Consider the following 23,742-nt stretch of genomic DNA (forward strand, 5'->3'; position numbering starts at 1 on the left):
TTGGGAAGTGGAGCGGGGGAGCTACAGAGGACCACCCAAGTATTTTGATGTGAGAAGCTGCCAGAAGCTTATCCAGTGTCCAAGAGAGCCAATGCCAGCTGGACCTAAGGCAGACACAATGTTGGCCAAGGTAAACCATCATAGTAGTAGTGCTCAGGGATAACAGATTTAAGAAGGGGAAAAAGTTACTCTTCAGCAGCAATTGTAAGCAGATAAGGAAGAACTGAGAATGCATGAGAGGAACAGCCCTGCAGATGCCAAGGTCAGTGCAGATGGAGAGGGAGAACATGCTCCAGGCACCAAGAGCAGAGGTTCCGCTGCCCAGATTGGAAAAGTGTGAGTCCTCCTCATGAGGAGCAAGCAGCAGAGACAAACTGGCTGGCAGCCCTCATTCCCCATCTTCCTGTGCCACTGAGGAGGGGAGGAGGTAGAGAAATCAGGAGAGAAGTTGAACCCAGGGAAGAAGGGAGAGATGAGGGAAGACTTGTTTTTATTTCTCACTTCCCTATTCTGATTTGTCAATAAATTAAATTAACTCTGCTCAGTTTGGTCTGGTTTGCTGGTGATGGTCATTTGTGAGTTATCTCACAACCCACAAGCCTTTAACTCTTTCTCTTCCATGTCCAGTTGAGGAGGGGAGTGATAGAGTGGTTTCAGGGAGCACTTGGTGTCCAGCCAAGGCCAACCCCTCACACCTCCCAACTGTCCTTCCTCCTTAAATATGCTGCCCATATAGAAAAACTATGGTTCACATTAAAACAATACATTTATGAAATAACTCAAGAGTTCATTTTGATGCTTTACAATGTAGCTGATGATGATCTTCATTGCAACCCTCAGCTGGCAATGATATAAGTGGGCATCATGAGCCCAGTCTCAGACAGTTACTCTGAATTAGTATCATTAAGAGCTAAAGCATGTCATTAAACTCAGCATCAGAAAAATAAAAGACATGGAATTTTCCACTGTGGAAGCACATCTGTGGAGCAGTGGGACAGCTGGATCCCCTTGGTTTGGTACCTGGCACTAGCTTCCCTCTTCACCTGGGCTCTCATCCATAAAACCAGGAGTGTGAGTATGCTAACTATTTGTGCCCTTCGTTATGTTGTTTGATAATTTGATAGGTTAAGAATTTCAGCAAGTAAATCATCCTGCTTCCTCATTTTTAAAATTAGTTAAATACAAGTTACTTAGAATGATGCTAATATTTGTGTAATTACAGCTCAACTACACCATTTCATCTATTAACTCAAGGAATCATATGCAGTCAATGATCACATGACAATCATTTTGGTTTAAATGGTTAAAAAAACATAAGCAAAACAAGGTTACTAGTGTAGGGTATAAAAAAACACATTAGTATTCTATAAGTAGATAAATGCAGAATGTTCAGAGAATGAGAGACAGAAACTACCCTGTTCTGTCACTCTGAGGGAGTACTAAACGACAGGAGTAAAGTCCTACTTAATACTGCACACTGTACAAGGCACTGAATGCAAGGTCGCTGAAGTGATACAAATTACAGGATCAGTACTGCTGAGAGATAATGTTTTATTCACATGATTCACATTATTTCTTATACTAATTTCCATGCACAAGCAAAGTGAGAGCAGTAATGCATGGCCAGAAGCAGCAACAGCCTTGTAAGACAACATGCAGTGTAACTGCAGAGAGGGCCCATAGCAGGCTGGGGGTCAGACTAAAGAGTTGACAGAAAGAAGAAGCCAGCAGGATTCCTGTGTGTCTGTGAGAAGAATAGAAAGAATATAAAAGTAGAAGAAAACAAAGAACACCTTTGCTGTAAAAAACACCATGGAAAAACGGGATTTATCTGTATTTTAGATTTTTGGGGATGCTTTCTCAAAACAGTGCTTCCACCAATGGACTTGAGGGGTGGTGTGATGATGGCCAATGAGATGGGATGCACTATGGGGTCAGAAGGGTATAAAAATGTTATGTATGAGCACAGTAAAAAAAAACTTGGAAGAAGTTTCTTAAGGATCTGCTTTGTGTTGTGTCTGCTCCGACGATGACATGTAACTACATCTTGAGAGGTGTATTCTTCGTAACACCATAGAATTATAGAATCATAGAATCATTAAAGTTGGAAAATACCTCCAAGACCATCAAGTCCAATCTTTAACTGAATACCACCATGTCTACTAAACCATATCACAGTGTACCACATCTGCTCGTTTTCTGAACACTTCCACCACTTCCATGTGCAGCCTGTTTCAATGATTTACAACCTGTTCTGTGATTAAATTTTTCCTAATATCCAGCTTGAACCTCCCCTGGCACAACTTAAGACCATTTTCTCCTGTCCTATCACTGTAACTTGGGAGTAGAGACCAACCTAGCTACACCATCCTGTGAGGTAGTTGTAGAGAATGGTAACATCTCCTCTGAGCCTTCTTTTCTCCAGGCCAAACAACTCCAGGTTCTTCAGCTGTCCCTCATCAGACTTGAGTTCCAGACCCTTCCCCAGCTTCGTTGCCCTTCTGGATACATCCCATTAATGCCCTTCCTGAATTAAGGGGCCCAGAACTGAACACAAAATTAGAAATGTTGCCTCACCAGTGCTTAGTGCAGGGGACAGTCCTGCTGGCCATACTTTTTCTGACACAAGCCAGGTGATACTGGCTTTCTTGGCCATCTCTCTGGGCATGTGCTGGGTCATGTTCAGCTGCTGTAACCAGCACCCCCAGGTCCTTTTCCTGCTTTCCAGCCACTCTGCCCTAGCCTGTCCTGCAGGGGGTTTTTGTGACCTAAGGGCAGGACCTGGTAATTGGCCTGGTTGAACCTCAGACCACTGGCCTCAGCCTATTGATCTAGCCTGTCCAGATCCCTCTTGCAGACCCTTCCTGCCCTCCAGCAGATTGTCATTCCCACACAACTTGGTGTTATCTGCAACTGACTGGGGATACACTCATTCCCCTCATCCAGACTATTACAAAGATATGAAACAGGGTTGTCCCCAATATTGAGCCCTGGGGACACCACTTGTGACCAGCTGCCAACTAGTTTAACACCATTCACCAGAACTCTCTGGGCTCTGCTATCCAGGCATTTTTTTACCTAGTGAGCAGTAGTGTTATGGACACTGTGGCAAAATAATTCTGAATTCTCCACCAACAGCATTGTGGCTAATGCATTGTCCACGGTTGCTTAGGTTGAATTGTGTCCTACAGTGCCATCCTGTGTGATGGATCTTTTTTAGAAATGGACCTTTGATTGCTACTGAGCTGCTTATTCAGTGGCAGTAATCTTGCAAGTTCAGTTGAAAAAAAAAAGAAGAAAAATACATTGATTCTGTACTTTGTAAGTCAAAGATAAAATCATACAAAACATTCCAGAAAATCAAGGTGGGGGGTAGGGGGTTTCACTGAAAAAAATCTACTGAGAACAAGTAATTTGTATTGTCTTTACTTGTTCTACCTTCACATTTTGTGGCCTTGGTTCAAGTTTGGCAGTGCCATTAAGTATAAAATATTTTAACAGTCTAATAGTAATACAGTGTTCTACCACAGTACTCTAGTCCATTGCATTAAAGCCAGGCAACTAATCCATGGCATGCTCTGTCTTTAAACATCCATTAGTGACAGCTTGGAGAAAAAACCCCATATCTTAAAGTGTCTTTTTACTTCTTTTCTCAAAACTATACTTGCTCACAGTTTTTAGTTTCAAAGTGCAAAACAAGCAGATAATCTGTCAGATAAATCAGAATTTTTCCCCAGGTGTGATTTAAAACAAATCACATGAAGCAGCTATAAAAAAATAATAACATGCCACAGAAGTCAAAAGGAGACAAGGCCTTCTGTAACCAGGGGAGTGGACAGCCATTAAAGCAATACCTCAGGACATTGTAAAAAAACAGGTGTGGTGATAACTAAAACTGAAAACCAAAAAAGTGTCCCTTAAATTGGAAATACCAGCCTGTCCACACACACGGCTGCTGATTATTCTTTATGCAAAAGGGCAAGGCTTTCAAACTGATAGATTCAACGTACTGCAGACTGGCAGTCAAAGCTGCACAAAAAATACATAGCACATCAATCAATGGATTTTAGAAAAAATATTTGTGACACAGATAATAAAATGTGCATATTGGCAATTAAACTAAATTAAATGGAATCTGTTTTAGCAGTTTTACAAAATAGTTTTCCATCAGCTTGTCCCATAACTATGCCTGGAATCACATCAGAATGGTCACTTTACAGCTGTGTGCTACTGTATTCAGCATTTATTAGAGCAAATATATGCGACAACAATGTGCTTAGAAGAAAGATGTGTACAGAGATCTTATGCACAGGCTATGGCACCAAATCTCAAATGGCCTCAAATCTCTGACCACCTCAGACATAATATATATTTTTTAGAAATATGAAAATATCTATTTCTTCTTCATTAAATATGGAAAAAATATTCAAAGGTGTCTTCTTAATCAAAGCCTGAGCCATGTAAGTTCTAATAACAGAAAGTTCTCAACTGTCCATATAAAGAATGATAGGCATGCTTATGCACAGGAACACTTTTTTTCCTATGTCTTTTATTTTCTCCCTTTGTGGCTCCACATTCTACGTCTTCCCCACTGCTACTCCTCATATCATTATCAGGCTCAATTATCAGCAAACTTGCTACATTACCTTCTATTACAGATGAACCAAGATACACTAAAACATTTAAAGAGCAATCATGATAATAAAGCACAGGAAGAAAAAAGAAAAGCAGAGCAGAACTGTAATCCTTTATGCTTTCACTGGCTTTTCACTCTGCAAACAAGAGAACAGCTACTCCAGATCATCACACATCTATACTACCTGTTTATCAACAGGATAAAAAATAATGTGCTTTCTAACATGGAATGAGGGTTGTATTACTTAACCTTCTTAAATTTAGTGAGGAAACTTGAGATATGCCTGAATGTTACATACTAGGGAAACACGGTTTTTCATTAAATTTTTTTCAAAAGTTATTTTTAATGGCAATGCAAGGATGAACATTCATTATCTCTCCCGCAACTATCTCCTAGTCTGGCATGTGTAAGCCATAACAGAGAAGAGATTCCAAAGAAATTAGCATCTTACTCTTCAAGGTGCTTATTAAACAGCCAGTTCTCCTGATGTACTGCACTGCTTTTGCCCCTCTTCTATGCAGGTTTTTGAGAAGAGGAATCACAGTCATCTTCCTTGCTAATCTGTCTGTGGTAGCTGTTTGAGTATCTACATTGCAACACCTTTGCAACCAAATTTAGCAGTTATAATTTGGTTTACTGATCTTTTGTTGTTGTTGTTATTTTACATCAAAGCTCTTCTAGAAATCAGCATGCAAATTGTAGAGGAACAAATCTAGAGAGATTTTGTTCCCCCTTGTAAAATCACACATATTTTGAGTGGAGAAATCACCAAAAGGAGGATTTTCTTAATTTAACTTAATTTCTTTTTATTCATTTTTAGTGTCCTGTAGCCAGGAAAGATAAAATGTTTCCCAAGTGAAGAGTCAGATCCTTTGGTGTTTCACAGAATTTTTACAAATTATTTTTCAAAACAGCTTTTTCTGTTAGGTAAGGAGAACAGAACTCCTTGACAGTGTGTCAGGGACTGAAGTGGTTCATGCCTGAGTCATTGTTATGAAGAAGTTTTTCCCATTATAGCAAAAACTGTGTAATGAAGCTACAACCACAGAAGCCCACCTCTCCTTGAAGATGCCTGGCTGGAATTTTGCACTGTGAGTTAAGCCACCTAGATAAGGGCAACATTATGTTCAATCATCTTAAGTCTAAGGAGAAACAAACAAGGCTGAGGGAAAGAAATGCATCCACAAGAAAGCTAAACACAGCAGAGAATCATCCCTGGCTGGGTTTGGGGTTGGGGAGACCACAGCCCACAGAGGCCAGGTTTACACAGACTCCCCCACAACCGAGGGGGGAAGAGGAGGTTTTGGATGTGTGGTGTAACCTCTGTCAGAGGCAGTGAACATGCATTCTCCCTCACACAGACTGTCCCAGCTGTGAAACCTCCAGCCCCACAGGCCACATCCATGGGACATTCATGTGAGAGGCAGTTGAGGGGGTGTCATAATCCATCAAAGATCCCCAAAGCGCTCCCCAGAGGCCTTGCACCACAGGACTGCATGTGATGCAAAGTGATGCAATAGATCCAGAACCTGCCACAAGAAACTGTGTCAAACTCCCCACCCTAGGGGAGGTACCTGGGCATTCCAAGCTTGTCTGAGTGTATATTAATCCATTGGATCCTATGTTTTTCAGGGGGCGACCTTCACCACTGAGAAGACCAGCTGGAGAGGATGAACAGAACATCATTGGGATTCACATAGTGGTGATATTTTCTTTGATCTACCTCTGTCACTCTCTTTGTCCCCCCACCTATTTTCTATTTCTTTCTTTCTCCCAGTCTCTCTCCTATTTACTATTAAATAAAACCCATATTATTGACTTTGGCATATGGTCAAGCAGAGGCATTTCTAATAACTCTAAAAATTGGACCATAACACAGTGATGGTGCAATAATTAAAGAGGTAAACTTATTATTAGAACAGATTATCATCAGCACTCCACATTTGCAATAGAAAGTTTCATTAAAAAGAGGAAGAATTCCATTGCAATGTAAGAATGTTCATTTATCTAAAATATTGTCTAATAAAATGAGGGCAGTCTTTCATTTTATTAATTCCTGGGTTTACAAAACATCCAAATCTTGAAATCATATTGCAATTACACAAATTTTTTCAAGGTTTTTCTATATGAAGAACTTGAACAGCTAACGCAAAATAAGACAGATATTCTTGACAGGCATTTTGTGTGCAGATGTTAATTATAGACTATTTTTCTTATTCTGAAAAGGAGTGTCTATGGAAAGTTCTCCAAGAATAACTGCTAAACTGAGCATCTCAAACAAATTCTTCCATTTTGGGTTCTATGTGTTATTTAATGAAAACATTTCTACTACATTCAAGTTTAAAAGATAAAAAATATGGATAGCAGTCTTGTGGTCTTCTAACAAAGTGCTTAACAGTATTTTTAAGAATACCATTGTTGAGCAAAGTACATAGAGGAAAAAGTGTATATATTAAATAAGTATATGTATTACAATAACTTTTCTATTAATTCTGTAAATGCTTTCAAAATACTGACATTTAATTGCTGGTGTTTCCTGCAGTTGTATGAAGCAAGCAGAGAAACCATGGTGTAGTCATTGCTGAATTAAAAGAAGGGAATGGGAAGAAAGTATGAACTATACTAGAAAAAGTCAGAAAAATGTGGGGGAAGCAATCCTGTGCACTAGGAATTTGCTTCACTTGCAAGAGAAATGAAACAATGAACAGGAAAAAGTTCGTTTTTCATCAACCATCAGTATTAATAACATATCGCCCATCATTTAATTTAATTCCATATTGCCATTTCTTAACATTCCCCATGTTTATAACTTTTCCACCACTCTTGCCATATATTTAAATGTTAAATCAAGACAACATTTCCATCACTGTCTGACTAAATAGTAAAGCAGTCCTAAATCAATGAACTTTTGTACATGCCTATAGCTATGATGTGCTGGGACACACAAAAAACTTTTCTGTTTTCAGTGGGACAGTTTTGGTTTAATTAAATGCACATTATGATACCAGTAATATATACTGGACATACATACATACATATATGTATAAAAAATTTTTAAAGAAATATTACTTGTGTTCTGTATACAATTTTCCCACATGAAAAACAAACTAAAAAGGTTTTGCTATGAAGAGTATCATAGCATCCTACTTCCTCGCTCTCCATTAAAATAGCTGTTAGAGATTTTATTTATAAATGATCTTCCTTCATTTTGTTGCCCTCTAACAAAATATAGCCGACATTGCTGTTCTGGTTACCAAAAAAAAAAAAAAAAAAAAAAAAATACTTGTGATACTTTTCTTGTTATAGAACTGCTTTACATCAGTGGTAATGTATTTTTAAGAAGTCATTGGAAACTACTCAGATACACTATTAACTGTCACGATGAGTAATTTTCGTTGATTCATAAATTTAAAGGGCCACTACACCACCTGTATATTTAACCAAAACCCCTCCCAGTCTGGTATAAAATAGTAACATGAAAGGTCTTGAAGGTCACCGTGTGACCCATCTCCTACTTTAGGTGGGACTCTGTCCAGTCCAGCTGTACAGACAGGCAGAAGGAGTCACTGTGACTTCTTTTGCCTTAAAACAGCGCGTCACCCTCACACGGTTTTTCTGTTATCCGGAATATCTACCGTGATTTCACCCCGTTATCCCTACTTCCAGCCCGGGGGGCGAGGGTCCTGAGGGAAACGCACCAACAGGGAAAACGCTCTTCTTTGAGAAACTAAACCTTTTCCTAACGAAAAGTTTATTCTGTTGCAACAAATGTCCTTGAGCTTATGAAGACGTCCCAGCTTAAAAACAAACCAATGAATTAACCAAACGGGGAGAAGAGCTGCTGGATTCACCACCAGACAGCCCCCGGGATGCGCGGGGGCACTGCGGGGGCGGTAGAGGAAAGGGATGCTCCCGGAACCGCTGCCCGCCGCGGATCCCCTCCAGGGCGGGCGGGGAGGCGGCCAGGGCACATCCCCGCATCCAGCCCCGGCTCCTGCGCACCAAGCGGGGAGACGCCTCCTCGGACACGTTAAAAGTTTGGGGCGGCTCCGGGCTCGGAGGAGGTAGAGCAGGGCCGGCTAGTGGAGGAGCTCCGCGGGCGCTGAGCCCCCGGGCCGCCGGGCACCGCCCCACGCCGCCGCCGCCGCGGGAAGATGGCGAGACGCAGCCTGCGCCTGCTGCTCCTCGTCTGCCTGGGGGTCCTGAGCTGTAAGTGGCTGTCCCTGTCCCGCAGGGCGATCGCGAACCCGAGCCTCGGGCAGCTCCCCCGGCCCGCTGCGGCGCTGCGCTGTGGGGGGACGGTCCCCGCCAAATCTCTGTGTGTGTGTGTGTGTGTGTGTGTGTATATGTGCGTGTGTGTGTGTGTGTGTGCTGAGGGGGATGGCTCCTGGAGGTGTCGCTTCCCCTCCCTCAGCCCGCAGCGAGAGGAGCCAAGTCGCGTCTCCAAGAGCGGAACGCAAACGAGCGCGTCCCCTCGCCAGGGACAGCCGGAGCGGTGTGCGCTGATTCCTTCCATGTGTCTGTCTCTTGTTTTCGCCCAGATGTAACCTGTTTAAGGCCGGCCTGGTTGAATTCAAGTCAGCGGCCGTCTGCCGCCGCGCAAACTTTAAGATGCGGGCTGCATAGTTTTTCCTATGGCCCTTACGAAGTGAATGAACAAGGGGCGGGAGTGCGTTTTCTGTTGCCAGCACTGGATACTGCATCTTCGGAACAGACTTGAGATTCCAGTATTTTTATGGTCCTAACTCCTTAAAAACAAAAGGGAAGGGTTATAATAAGTTGGACAAAAATTCCCCGGTGAGAAAGCACATATAAATAATAGGAAAAAGAAGATTGTGGGGCCATATACCTGCAGAGAACCACTGAATTAACACAGTGTTAGTAGTGCCAGTCGTGATAAGGCTGTCAATTTCAGATCACGTCTTACAGTGATCCTGTTCTGTGCCTCTTGTGTCTTACTGATGTTTTTGGGAAAGGGCTGTACATGAAAATAGTGTTTTGAAAAGACTTATGTAGCACAGTCTTGCAATGAAATGACCACCTAGGACTAGCCCAAGATGGATTCTCAATCCACTGTAGACATGGAACATCCGTGGTACTGATGCTGGGTATATTTTGAGGTTTACATTTAATTCCTTTTAATACAACGTTACCTAACAGAAGGCTCTGTGTCTGTGAACTCCTTATTTTATTTTTTTTTTCCCAGAGTTTTGCAGTGGAGGGACTTTGTTATGCATGTCTGATAGGTCATTGGCTTGGAAATTTTTCTTTTCCTCTCTTTTTTTCTCCTACAAGACCTTATGAACAGCTAATGCAGAAATTCTCTTTCACACAGTAACTAAAAATAATAAAAATGTTTGGTTTTCTAACTTAATTTCTTCTTAATTGCAAGATATATCTGAGCAGGTGAAACTGCTGTGGTCTTTTTTGGTGACAGGTTTCAGTGTGTTCAGGCTGCTCAGCCTTCTGGTTAGTTGTCTGTTGGCAGTGCTGGCTTTGACTGCTAAGGAAATGATCGAGGGTGCAATACAGTGCATCCAAGTTTGGCACCTACATTGTTATCAGACTTGGAAGTTTCTTCTCGGTGGGCTTTTTTTCTCTTCCTATCCCAATTCCAAAGAAACACTAGGTGGAAAGGAAATTTACAAGCAAGGTGCTGATAAGAAGTCACTTCATGAAGAGAGTGACTGTAGGTGCCTATTGTTTGTGGGAGCCAGAGGAAACCCAGGCAGAAATTCAGGCAATCAGAAGTCTGCTGCTGCTCCTGTGGCTGGAGTGTGTTCACATGAACAGTAAGTCTGAGTAATTCTGGTGTCCAAGTCAGACATATGGGCTGAGCAGTCTCTTCTGTGGGACCCACATCCTCTGGAGATGGTGGGGAATGGGCAGAAATTGGTGAGGAAAAGGAAGTTGTGGTTGATACCTCACAAGCAGCATAGAGGTCAGCCTCTTCTCCAAGGCAACCAGCAACATGGCAAGAGGACACAGCCTCAGGCTGAGTCAGGGGAGGTTCAGGTTGGACATCAGGAAGAATGTGGAAAAGGTAGTAAACCATCATTGGGATGGGCTCTCAGGGAGGTGGTAGAGTCACCATCCCTAGAAGTGTTCAAGAGACAACTGGACGTGGCACTTAGTGCTCTGGTCTAGTTGTGAAGGTGGTCATTGGTCAAAGGTTAGACTCAATGACCTTAGAGGTCTTTTCCAGACTAAATGATTCCACAGTTCTGTGGTTATATTGAGGAGCAGGTGTAGAGAACTTTCGTGGTAGTTGAGCTGCAGAAATTAAAAGCTGTGTAAGTTGGTCACAGGGCATCAGCATGGCCAGGGTAGATGAGGTTTGGATTGCCTTACATTGAAAACTTGCTAAGAAATATTCATGACCTGCAGAAATTGTACTTTCTGTGAGCTAATCTTCCCTTCACCTTTAATTTAAGGGTAAGTGAGGATGCTGGGGGTCTTTAATCAATTTCTCTCTCAGCACAAGCTTCTGGAACTGACATCTGAAAGTTGTAAAAGTGCCACAGCACCTTGTGACTTGTGAGCTCTGTTGGCAAGAAAATATGTACAGAAATTATTGTTATTAACCATCATGGCCTCATGGGAAGAGATAGTATGTACTGACCAAGTGACCTTTCTGTGAAGCGTCTAGGTGTGGTTTTTCTTAATATTAGTGCACATTGAAATTAGACTTCAGCTGGTGATGCTGGTAGCAAATGCAGTACAAATGTGTGTGTGTGAGGACAATGCAGAGGCAATAAATAGCAGTCTTACCTAAATATTTGATGGAGCTCAGTGGGGTAGTTTGAGCAGCAGATAAGGTGATATTTTGTTTATTTGTTTATTTTGGCTTAAGAAAACTCCATTCCTATTCCTTAGAAATCTTTCACTCAGATACAGAGATTCTAGATCAAAGAACCCTTTTGTTTCTTCCCCCCCAACCCTGACAAGAAATCATAGAGTATGACTGCACTGCTGTAGGAATTGACAGTGAAAGTGTTTAAACGATGCTTTCTTTACTCTATGTGAAACACAACTGATGTACTCAAAATTAAGACTGTTGTCAACCCTCAGTCTTCTGTTGAACCCTCTTTGTTTGCTGGATTATCTTAGTAGGGACTGATTTCTAAATCAGGCCATATTCAGGTAAGATAGGATTTCTTAAATTTATAAGAGTCTGTATTACTCTAGTAATATCTGTTCAACATAATGCTATAAAGCCTGGTTTTGGAGGAGGAGTGGGGAAAGAGGCATCAATCGAACCATTCTCTTGCTGGTTTAGGTGAGAAGCAGTATTTTTTTGCTACAGGCTGCTCAAGGTTTATAAGCATGCACGGACTCTTAGACACTACAACATAAGTTGTAGGAGGAGAATAAACTGCTAATATATAAAAAAAACCAAATGAAAACTAAGTACAAAAAAACCAATATTTGTTTCTAGTCTTCAGCCTAACATTTTTCATTTATGGCTTTGGTGAGACTGCACAAGATATCCAGATGTGTCTAAAACTGATACAAATTTACATGGTGGGAAAGATTATTTGTGTCTTTAAAAGGGGTACATGCTTCCCCCTAGCTTATTTAATAAGCTTTACAATTTCACCCTCTTGCTTAGATCCTCAGGGCTCAGAAGAAACTGGCTGTGAGTTACTGGCTTGTCTCTCAAAAATCATGGCTTTTGCTGCATTTCAGCAAGTCATGCTGTTTTCCTTAAACTTGGGCATGCTGCTTAGAAAGGGCTCTGTATTCCTGAGAGGGCTCAGCCAGAAGTGTTGCTGTTCTCTCTCCCTCCTGTCTCTCTCCAGCAGAGAGGAGGCAGAGAGAGCTCTTCTTTGGCTGGCCCCATGGTATCATTCTTCTAGGTTGCTGGCCCCACAGACTACTGTTGGATGTGCAGAAGAGAAAATGAGGGTGGCTGTCTTCCCTCACTGTATACAGGAGATAAGAAACATGCCTGGAAATGTTACATCAAGACAGTTGCAATTCCTTGTTTCTTTTTTAAGGTGGATATATGCAAGAGGAGGACTTGCTTTTGTTTTTGCTTGGCCTCTGAGGTCCTCAGCTTTAAAGCTGCAACAATTCTTTGTTCATGCTGTAGGATACATATTTCTGGTAATTGTGAATATCATAGGGCATCTGGCATTAATAATGAGACTTAAAACTACCACTGTGATTAACAGATATAATTGAGCCTGGATGAGGTCTTCCCATTGGCTATTTAACTGAATTACACAAAGATATTTATGTGGTTATTTCCTGTGTTACACCTGTAATTCCTGCAGCAGCCTGTTTTGGTAGCTGCCAGGTCCTGCTTCAGAAACTGGCTGATGCCAGTGCAAATTATTTGAAGTAGTTGAAGTAGAAGTAGTTGAATTTTGACATCATCTTTTCAGTTGGTTGATTTAACAGAACACCTGGTTTCATCTTTCATGACCTAGAGCTACCAAACTTGTCTGTGTTCACTGGCTCCAAATGTTATTTGGGGTGTGTGCAGACCTGTTTTTAAAGAAGTGAACTAAACACATTACAGCAGGCATTTACCCTTCCTCCAAGGGTGCCTCAGTTGCTTTAGTTTCTTCTCAAGTGCTGGTGGTCACTAGGGAGAAGTCCTCTTGTGAAGTATGGGAGAATCTTCTTGTACATCTGATATTAAGAATATTCAGTTTTCTCATAAATTCACATGAGTAAATAATAGTAGTATTTCTTAACTGAAGATAGTGACATGCATGTGAACCTTTGGCAGTAGCAGTAAGCAAGCTTCCTTTGTTTGAGGGGGAGTAGATTAGGGTTGGTGGTGCTTTCAGAGAGCCAGGAACAACTAGTAATATAGTTCTGCAGTTAGGATGTAAAAGTTTCCATCTGGTGTGGTCTACTTAGAATGCATCAATACTCAAAATGTAATCTTTGTGTTGGAGCACTTCTGAAGACACTTGCTCCTGCACATGGCGAGCCCTTTTAGGAGCACTTTTCTTAAAGTAAGGCTTAGTGTCGTACTTTCCCTTAGAAATACTAGAGGTGACTCCAGTGCAAATGCTTATGTAAAGGAAGGTTATTTAGAAATGTGTTCACAGCCAGAAATGTCCACATTGCAATATAAATATCTTGTATATTAAAGCAATTGAAGTACAAGGTAGACATTTGGATTTGTCCTTGCAGACTGCTTGCCAGGGCCATATGGGATGGCTAAACTCCCTTGGAGTTCACTTGAAGTTATATAACGGTATCAAACAAAACAAAATTTGCATAAAATAGTGTCCTTGTGGATGTGTACAATGACCTGTCTTATTGCTGGTTTTTCTAGTTTTGCTGTTTTGTTTCTTTTCTCCACCATGATAACTTTGTGGCAGTATTGCATAGATGTGGGAAAAGAGATGGGTTACAAGTTCTTATTGTCTAGTTCAGTACCATGGGGTGAACACTTCAATGGAAACTGAAGGAAATGTTATGTGGAAGCTGTTTATTTTTTTCAGGTCATTAATTCTATTCTGGTTAGCTGACCCTCTCTCCCGCCACTCCCACTCCACTTTTAAGTTAACTTTGTTACAGTTTTACTTTCTGGCATGTCTTCTCCCATCCCCAGTACTTCTGAAAGAACCATCAGTTTTAGTTAAACATTTCTGAAGAAAAGCCTGTCTTCCTCAAAGCACTGTGATTGTGCTGTAATTACACTTCAGGAAGCTTAAAGCAAATATTATGGTGCCTTGTAATCAAGACAAATTATTTGTTTCCTTCATCTAAATGCTAGGGCTTTTTAGAGAATGGAATATGAATTTCAAAGAATGAGACAGCAGATGAGGCTGGAGAAGCATTTGGATGATTGCCAGTGCTTGTGCTCACCTGTATTTCCAAAGTCACTTTTTTTCCTGGAGGACTCCAATTAGTTATGTCACCTCTGTGCTCACAATATATCATCAAGCACTCAAGTGCTTACATAAAATTTATTAAACCAGGCAGAAAGTAAGCTTGGCAGCTGAACATTTGGTCCTATTCACTTGTTGGTTTCTAAAACAGTGGGAAGTGAAGGAGCTTTTGGAGAAAGAAGGGGAAAATAGCAATTTCTGAACAAGACAAGTCCTATAACAGTCATAGTTGTTGAACCACTAGTAAGTTTGTAAACCTTTCTGGTTAATGAAAATTAAAGCAGGCATCCAATTTCTCCCAAAGATTATTTGCAGGGGAAAACAAGAAAAATAAAAACCCAACTGGTAATGAACCTTTTTGAATGATTGCTTCTTAAAAGTTCAAAACTAAGCAGTTTTCAGGTACAGGTGGGAAAATTTAATTCTGATTGTTTAAAGAGGTAGGAAATGGTCAGATTTGAGCTGGAAAGAATAGGCCCTACAAGTTTCAATAGAAACTTGAAGTTTCAATAGATATATTTCATAGCTCTTAGGTGGATTAACATCTTAAGGATTGAATATGCTTTTGACCCCATCCAAACCACTGGAGCACTGGAAGGGGAACAAAACATACTATTGTCTGGATGGAAAAATTATGTATTATAGGGTTGTTTTGATATGACATAATTTTAATAAAATTTGTTAATATATATATGTATTTGTTGCTCACAAACTTCTGATATATTACTTGGAGGTAATGATGGAAAATTCCTGAGCAATTACATTTGCTCAAATTAATATAATATACAAACCAAAATGATTGTATCTCAGTCTGCAGAAAGTGCCCAGTATGAACTGCAAGACAGTCTTGGGGCTGTTATGCTAATGACTTGTGTATGTTTGTTAGAGTTGGACAAGTGTTTGTGTTTGGCATACTTGTAAAAATATGAGGAAAATATATGCAGAAAACTAGCCTATTATGTGAGTCAGACAGCAGTTTGCCACTAGAATGTATAGACAGTACTTGTCTCTGGAGGCCTTGGCTCATAACAGAAGCCTTCTAGTAGATGGCAAAAATGAGTAAAAAAATGTTGGACGTTAGGATTTTTCCTTTTTCTTTTTTTCTTTCTCTCAAGGAATTTTCTTCCATTTGCTGATTAAGAGATGATAATGATGATACTTGATACAAAAGATGTAGCTGAGAGGAGGAGGATGGGGAAGGGTACAGTTGGCCACCCTCTTGCTTGGGTGGCTTTCTCTTGGAAGGTGCAGAGATACTGTGAGGTTTTGGCTGGTGGGGGAGCAGGGCACTGGAGCTGGGCTCAGCTCCTTGCTCTCTCTCGGGATCAGGGGAGAATAGTTGGGCTTGTGCTGTGGCAGGGAGAATTCACTGCCTCCACAGAGTTCTGTCCTTCACTGCTTCTCCTACTGTGGGTGAGCCTTTGCTCCTAAGAGCAGCCATTGTACTTCTACCTTCTCAACAGCCAACCTCACCATCAGCTTGGGTGCATTAGGAGAAAACTGGGGACCCTGGCCCACTGTAGAGGGAGCATCTCCCAGCTGCCATTCTGCAGCCCCACCGTCTTCTGCCGCTGCTTCAGTATTTTTGCTTTCAGGTCTTTAACCTGACAGCCCATGCCCACCCAGACATGGCACAGCTCCAGTTTTTGCTACACCTTGTTTTGTCACCCTGGTTGTGCTCACCTCAGGTGTTCCAGCCTTCTGCTCTGAGGTTCCTGGTATACTCCATTTTGCCATCCGTAGGGGCACTGGGACTGGCCAGGGAGCCCCATTTCTCTCTCTCCTGCTGGCTGAGCCACCATTTCCATGTGGTGGGGCGGCTGAGCTCACGCTACAGTGCCCCCTGCAGCCGTGGGGGAGTCATCGCACCTGCCCGGCCGGGGGCCAGCAGCACCCCTGCCGGCTATGACCATAACTACACCAAAGGGGAGCTTGCTTGATGGACTAGAGAGGGCTGTTATTGGGTCTCTGGGGTTTTTTTCTGTTTGTTGCTGCTGTTGTTGTTGTCTGCCTTGTTTGATATGTATATATATATATATATACACGTATACACACACCTGTAAAGAACTGTTACTCCTTTTCCCATATCTTTACGTGAAAGCCCTGTAATTTCCAAGTTTGGCAAGCACCTGTCTTTCAAACCAAGACAAAAAACATCTCTAAAACTGTATCTGTAGAATGCATTGGTGTGTATGGGTGCATGCTCTGGGTCACTTTTGTGCTCTAGTACCCTTACTGTTCCCATAAAATGGTCTTAAAAGTAAATATTGATTCTTTTCACTTCAGACTATTGGGCCACCTAAGCTGATTTTTCTGCCCTTTCTCCAGTCTTTGAGGAGGTCACCCACAAAGGACAGGAATTCTCTCTTAAGCTCCTGGCTTGTTTGTGTCTCTTGTTTAATGTATCCCTGAGCCAGATTGACTGGGATTTTGGGAAGTGTAACAGACTTTAATTCATCTTTGAAACTGTCAAAAATAGTTGCACTGAGCACTTCTGAAACTGGAATTCAAACAACCCGTCCAAGCAATTTAATAACAAAAGGCAGTATTCTGTATTTGGGCAGTCTGATTCCTTGCCTAAATAGAGAAAATTCTGTGTGGGGGTGAGAAGTGATGGCTCTGGTATGGGAGGACATAGGAGCACTGCTGGCCAGGAATCCTTGCAGTGCTTCCCTCTGAGGATGGTGAGGCCCTGGCACAGGTTGCCCAGAGAAGCTGTAGCAACTTCATCCATGGAAGTGTCCAAGGCCAGGTTGGGTAGGGCTTGGAGCAGCCTGGTCTAGTGGAAGGTGTCCCTGCCCATGGCAGATGGGGTGGAACAAGATCTGGAAGAAGGTATATTTTTTAATAACTTCTGCCAGATAAACACCTACTGTTTAATTGCTTGAAATTTACAAGTTTCCAGTCAGGAATTTATACTGCACATAAACAACTCAATCTTATTTCATATGTTTGCAACATTCGTAGGAATGATTAAATAGGATTATCTCTAAACCCAAAGTATTAGAATATTAAAGAGAGATATCTTTGATATCTTCTCAGCACTGTTCAGAAACAAAAACATGTGATTAATGTTGCAGGGTTGAGTTCTTTTGTTGTGTTGTTTTATTGGGGGGGTAGGTGGTTGTCTCTGTCCACTGCTTCTGTTTAAGAGCCTGACAGAGAGATGGGGACTTCAGATGGCTCTCCTTTAAGATACTGTTTATTGCATAGACTAGGTTACAGCAGTTGGGGGGTCGTGGGTGAGCCTATAGCTGCTGGCTATAGGCAAGCCGTGTGTCCTGAGGCCCCCTGGTAGAGAGGGCTTATGATTTGGCTGTATTCAGGAATATGCATTTTCTAAAAACTTATGGCACTTAAGACGGCTTGCATTTCTTTCTTGCTGACTGGTGGATTCATTGCTATGATTTTGTTGATGACATCAGTAGGAATCTGATGCCATCTACCTTGCCACTTTACTTCCAGGAACTGAATCTTTTGAGCAGGTCCTTAACTTTGCTCTTCTTGATGGTGAAACCAGTTTTCAGGAGAATCTGGATGATTTTTTCTCTTTTTTCAAAGACTTCTGCAGCCGTATTCCCCCACACAATGATGTCATAAATGTACCGCAGATGTTTTGTAGCTTCACTTTTTTCTAGTGCAGTCTGAATCAGTCTAAGACAGATGGTGGGACTGTGTTTCCACTTCTGGGGCAGTCAGTTCCAGGTGTACTGCACGCCTCCCCAGGTGAAAGCGAACTGAGGCCTGCATTTTGTTGCCAGAGGAGTGGAGAAAAATGCATTACCAATGTCAAGTAGTGGCGTACCACTTTACTGCCTTGGACTCCAGCTCATACTGGAGCTCTAACATGTCTGGCACAGCAGTGCTTAGTGGTGGAGTCACTTCATTCAAGGCATGATAATCCACAGTCAATCTATTAATTTTCAGATTTGTGCACTTGCACTGGCTAATTAGGGCTGTTGAAGGGTCAGTGGGTTTTGTTGAACACCTCTTGGCTTTCCAGCTCACAGATCATCTTATGGATGGGGATCACAGCATCTTGATTTGTCCTATACTGTTGGTGGTGCACCGTCGAGGTGGCAATTGGTACTCATTGTTCTTCCACTTTCAGGAGTCCTACTGCAAATGGGCTATCTGATAGTCCAGGTAAGGTGTTCAATTGCTTGACACCTTCTGTTTCTACAGCAGCTATTCCAAAAGCTCACCTGAGTCTGTTTGGGTCCTTAAAATACCCACTTCAGAGGTAGTCTATGCCCAAAATGCATGGGGCCTCTGGGCCAGTCACAATAGGGTGTTTCTTCCACTTGTTTTCAGTCAGGCTCACATCAGCTTTCACTAAAGTAAAGTCCCATGATCTCCCTGTCACACCAGCAATAGAAACAGATTCTGCCCCTACATGTCTTGATGGGATTAATGTGCACTGTGCACCAGTGTTAACTAAGGCTTCATATTTTCATGGTTCTGGTGTGCCAGGCCAATGAATCTACACAGTCCAAAAGACATGGTTTTCTTTAGCCTCTACCTGGCTATAGAGGGAGTGCCCCTTTAAGCCTGGTTGTCTTTCTTTCTCTGTGCATCTGTCTTGGAGGTTTTTTCAAAGGGATCAGACATGTCGTCATCGTCGTTATACTTGGCAGTTTGGCTACGGGTTACTGGAGCAGCTTTTTTTGGTGGAACTTCCTCTGTGAGTTTTGTTGTCTTCTAATTTATGCACCTGTTTTGTCAGAGCAGCAGTAGATTATCTATCTCATATTTTTGTTTTCTCCACAGTCATGCAGGAAGAACTACAGTTCAGCTCGTAGCTTTCTCTCCCTATCTGGAGAACTTCTGCGTTGAGTACTGACTCGATCTTTTCGAGTGTGGCCCGGCTAGCTCAGTGATGAGGTTTCTCTTCACTCGAGTTTCGAGCCAGCATATGTTTGTGGGGTTCACTGATTTTCTTCAAGAATTCAAGTCTATAGAGCGAGTAAAGAAATCAGGGGGGGACTCTCTCTCTGGTTTGCATTCCACAGTTTATTTCTGTGAAGGGGAATCCAAAGGACGAGAGACAAAGGATTTGGGGTCTGGGGGGTTTCTTTTAACAGGGTTTCTCGGAGGGTGGGAACATCAGAGAAAGAACTAATTTTTCTCAGTGAGTACATCTTACAAACTTTCTACAAATCAAGGTTACACACACCAAGATAAGAAATAACAGACACCAACTTCTTCAAATGCCCACAGAGGTGTAGGAGTATTCTCCACAGAGGGACAGAGGGGGAGAGAGGGGGGGCTTGGTTTCCTGGCAACACAGGGGGGAAAGAAAGGCAAGGTAAGCATGCCCTCCCAGCGTCCATAGCTCAGAGGCATTCTGGGACAGGAAAAACAAAGTTAGAAACTTCCGTGTTGGAAAGAAGGGTCTCTCTTCTCCCAGCCCCGTGCTTTCCTGGGCTAAAGAAACTTCAAGCAGCTGGAAATGCCAGCAGGGTCTTCTCTTTACTCTATCCAGCCTCTCACCGTGGTGCTGAGGAGAGAAACTTCAGTAACCATGGTAACTTGACGCCAGGTAAACAATTAGGAGAAAGAGAAGCTGGTGGGGGGGGAAATCACAACTAAAAGATGAGAAAAATACATTTCAAGCTATCAACTACAACAGAGTACTAGGACTCTTGATCTGTATTGCCAAGATTTAGAGAAGGTTGTCTTTAATTTCTTCTCTGAGTTTCTTGTGGTTCTTCTCTATCTTGTCTTCTAATGTCTGCAGACATGCTTTCACAGCTGTGATTTTTGCATGTATGGGGCCATGCACAGTATCTGCATATGCTCAGAGCTTCTTCGCCATATCAAGCATGATCTCTTCCTTGTCATCCCACTTCATCATTGTTAAAGCAGAAGCATATTCTTGTGGCCCGAGTTGTACAAGTTTTCATCACATCACGGATGTACATGGTACTAAGTCTGGATTTCTAGTGTTTAGGTCATCTCTGAAGACAATCTTTACCACTGTCATTTCTCTCAAGCGTTGAATCTCTTGTTCTATGGTCTTCTAATGAGTTTGCTTTATATAGAGATCATCTGCGCACAGATATCTTTGTGCCACACTTTTTAGGACCCATTCCCAAAGACGATAAGGGTCAGCCCCCCTTATCATTCTTTGGTCAATAACTGGATCGTGTGACAGGGATCTCAAATGTCTTGCTTCAGTACTATTCAGAACTATAGCCTCACCTGTGGCACAGATGGACTAACCAACTAATTATAGATTCATCTGGTCGTCAGGTGTAATCTTCTCTTAGGCCACAAAGGTCTTTCAGGGAGAAGGGCTCACCAGCGCCTTCTGATTTTGTGTCAGTTGCTGGTCTTGAGGGTTCTTCCTTGCATCACCATTATCATCATCCACTAACTTCTCCCCTTTCTGTTGATCTAAAATGAGTTTTAAAGTTTGATGTGTTCTTTCTATTATTCCTTGACTTGTGGGAGAGTATGGAATGCCAAATATATGGTGAACATTCCAGTTATTTAAAAAGGTGGCCAATTCTTGTGAAAGTTATGAAGGGCCATTATCAGTTTTAATTTCTTGAGGGATACCTAATGAGGAAAATATTTGTGAAAAATGCTTGCAAACATGCTTTGCTGTTTCTCCTGTGTGTACAGAAACAAAAACTGCATTTGAAAATGTGTCAATAGAGACATGGATATTTTTTAATTTCCCAAAAGAAGGGTACTTAGTAACATCTGTTTGCCATGTTTGCAAGCTCTTCAACCCTTGTGGGTTGGTGGCTCCTGTAGAAGAGAGAGGCTGGACAAGCTGGCAGTCGGGGCAGGCCTGTATGATAGCTTGTGCTTGCTCTAAGAAATGTGAAAATCTTGTTTGAGTGCTTGAGTGTTTTGGTGAAAAAAGACATGACTCAGTTTGGCTTGTTCAGCAATGTTAGGCAAAGTAGTTGCAGCAAGTGCTGAAACAGGATTTTCAATGTCTGCTGCAACTCCTTCATTCGATGCTGCTGATGCCAGTGCATCAGCTTGTTCATTTCCTTCTGCTATAAATCCTGGAAGACCTGAGTGAGCTCTAATGTGAGAAACAAAATAAGGATTGGTTCTGTGCAACAAAATTTGATAAAGACAGGTAAGCCAAATACACAATTTCTCATTGTTCACATCTTTTAAAACAGATCCTTCAATTCTCTTAACAATGTTAGCAGCATATAGCTTAAAAGGTTCTGGAAAGAGCTGAAATGCTCTTACAGCTGCTGCCAATTCAACAATTTGAGGAGAGCCTTCAACTTTCTGAACATCTTGTTTCCAGGCATTAGTATTTTTATTTTGCCACGTAATTACTGAATTGTGTGTTTGTTCTGACCCATCAGTGAAACAAGTAATTGCATCTAAAGGTTCCTCACTGATCGGAGGTTTTTCTTTGTAGCATAATTTAGCTTTAATCAATTTGTGTACTGGATAATGAATAGAGCAAACACCTGGAAAAACTAGCAAGGCATATAGCAGATCCTCTGATTTTTGCATTGCCCAATCAAAACAGGTTTTAATCATGGGTAAATAAATGATTGCAAATTCGCAACCTGCTATAGAAAGAAGCCTTGCTCTGCCTTTGATGGTAATTTGAGAAATTATTTCTAAAAGATGTGAAGATTATTTTTGGTGACCTGTAAGAAAGAAAAACCCGTTCAATTATTAACAAAGGATCTTTTTGAGAAGGATTCCACTGAAAAATGAGGCCATAAAGTCTTAATGTTTCTCCTAAAACTGTAAGGAAAAAAGGTTTCTTTGGAACATGACAATGTGCCTGTCTATTTTGCGGAGCATCAGTGATACTCTCTAAAGCTTTGTAAGCTCTAGGGTAAGAGATCTGGGGGATTTGATGTCATTGTCTCCTCTTAATGAGTCAAAAAGTGGAGAAGTTCATCAGCAGTGATTCCTAACACAGGCCTGACCCAATTAATTTCTCCTAAAAGCTGTTGCAAGTCATACAAAGTAAAAACACTGGTTTTGAGTTGCATCTTCTGAGGCCTAATGGATTGTTCTGTTAGCCTCTAGCCTAAATATTTCCAGGGAGCAGTCTCTTCTATTTTAGCTTCAGAAATAACCAGTCCAGCTTTCTTTACTTCAGTCATAACGCTGTCACAGGTCTCTTCCATTTGTTTTTGTGTTGGTGCTGCAATGAGCAAGTCATCCATGTAATGAAGAATAATTGATTGCGGGAATAGCTTTTGGACTGGAGACAAGGCATGGGCTACAAAATATTGACAAATAGTGGGCTAGTTCTTCATGCCCTGAGGCAATATGAGCCAATGATATCTTTGAAGTGGTTCCTGCAGGTTTGTGCTTGGAACTGAGAAGGCAAAACAAGGAGCATCATCTGGGTGGAGTGGAATGTTGAAAAAACAGTCTCTGAGATCAAGAATAACAAGTGGCCAGTCTCTTGGGATCATGGAAAGGTTGGACAGGCCGGGTTGGAGTGGGCCCATGTTTTCAATTACTGCATTTATCGTCTGAAGATCATGTAACAATCGCCAGGTGTCAGAAGCTTTCAGGTGAGTTCCAAGGTGAGTTCCAAGGACTGTCAGTGATTTTAATGTGGTCTTTTTGTAGTTCTTCAGCCACTAGTTTTCTGAGGACACAGCTTTTTATCTTTTAGGGGCCACTGGTTGATCCATACAGGAGCATCAGTTTTCCAGGTCAGCTTCAGAGTGTTGAGTGCCTCAGTGGCCTCTATTAGAAACCCACTTAAATTTTGGCTTCCCATTGAGAAAGCAAATCTCTTCCCCATACCATGATGGGTTTTTGCACTACATAGAAACAAATTAATGCTTTTTTCCTTTCTGGTCCTTTAACATTAATCATAGATTCACTTTGCAAGCAGAGAGTAGCACCTCCAATGCCTGTGGGAGCACCTGAGGGATTTGTCAACTTCCAATCTCTTGGCCAAAGATAATGAGATATTACAGTAACGTCAGCTCCTGTATCCAACATGCCTGTGCTATCAACTTGAATTCCACTATTTGACAATTAACAAGTCAGCAATGGTTGTTGGTTACTAATTTCTTGGACCCAAAAACCTCAGGATTATTAGGAGCAACTGCAAAGCAGCATAGTGGCATTTGATCTGCAGTCCCCAGAGCCAGTGCTGTAGCAATGGCTATAGGAGTTCAAGGTAGAATATGCAGTGAGGGATAGCAGGCTTTAGCTAATACTAATAATTCTTCATTGCAGTTAACAGACATAATGCAAGGCAAAACAAGTGGCCAACTTTCAATC

General features: G+C 41.8%; 1 protein-coding gene across 4 annotated transcripts in view; it reads left to right on the forward strand.

Moving 5' to 3' along the window:
- Positions 1–8,569: 8,569 nt before the first annotated feature.
- JAM2 (junctional adhesion molecule 2) overlaps positions 8,570–23,742 on the forward strand; it is a 49,968-nt gene continuing 34,795 nt past the window's right edge. The window contains exon 1 of one of the 4 annotated variants that reach the window (XM_058829279.1): positions 8,570–8,845. Coding sequence is in view for 1 of the 4 variants with exons in the window: in XM_058828863.1 (XP_058684846.1) it covers positions 8,791–8,845 (55 nt within the window). In the remaining 3 variants the exon portion in view is untranslated. The remainder of the gene's footprint in view (positions 8,846–23,742) is intronic. The other 3 variants (XM_058828863.1, XM_058829196.1, XM_058829107.1) reach the window with 3 other exon arrangements.

Source organism: Poecile atricapillus, chromosome 1 (assembly GCF_030490865.1).
Source record: "Poecile atricapillus isolate bPoeAtr1 chromosome 1, bPoeAtr1.hap1, whole genome shotgun sequence".
Taxonomy (NCBI): Eukaryota; Metazoa; Chordata; class Aves; order Passeriformes; family Paridae; genus Poecile; species Poecile atricapillus.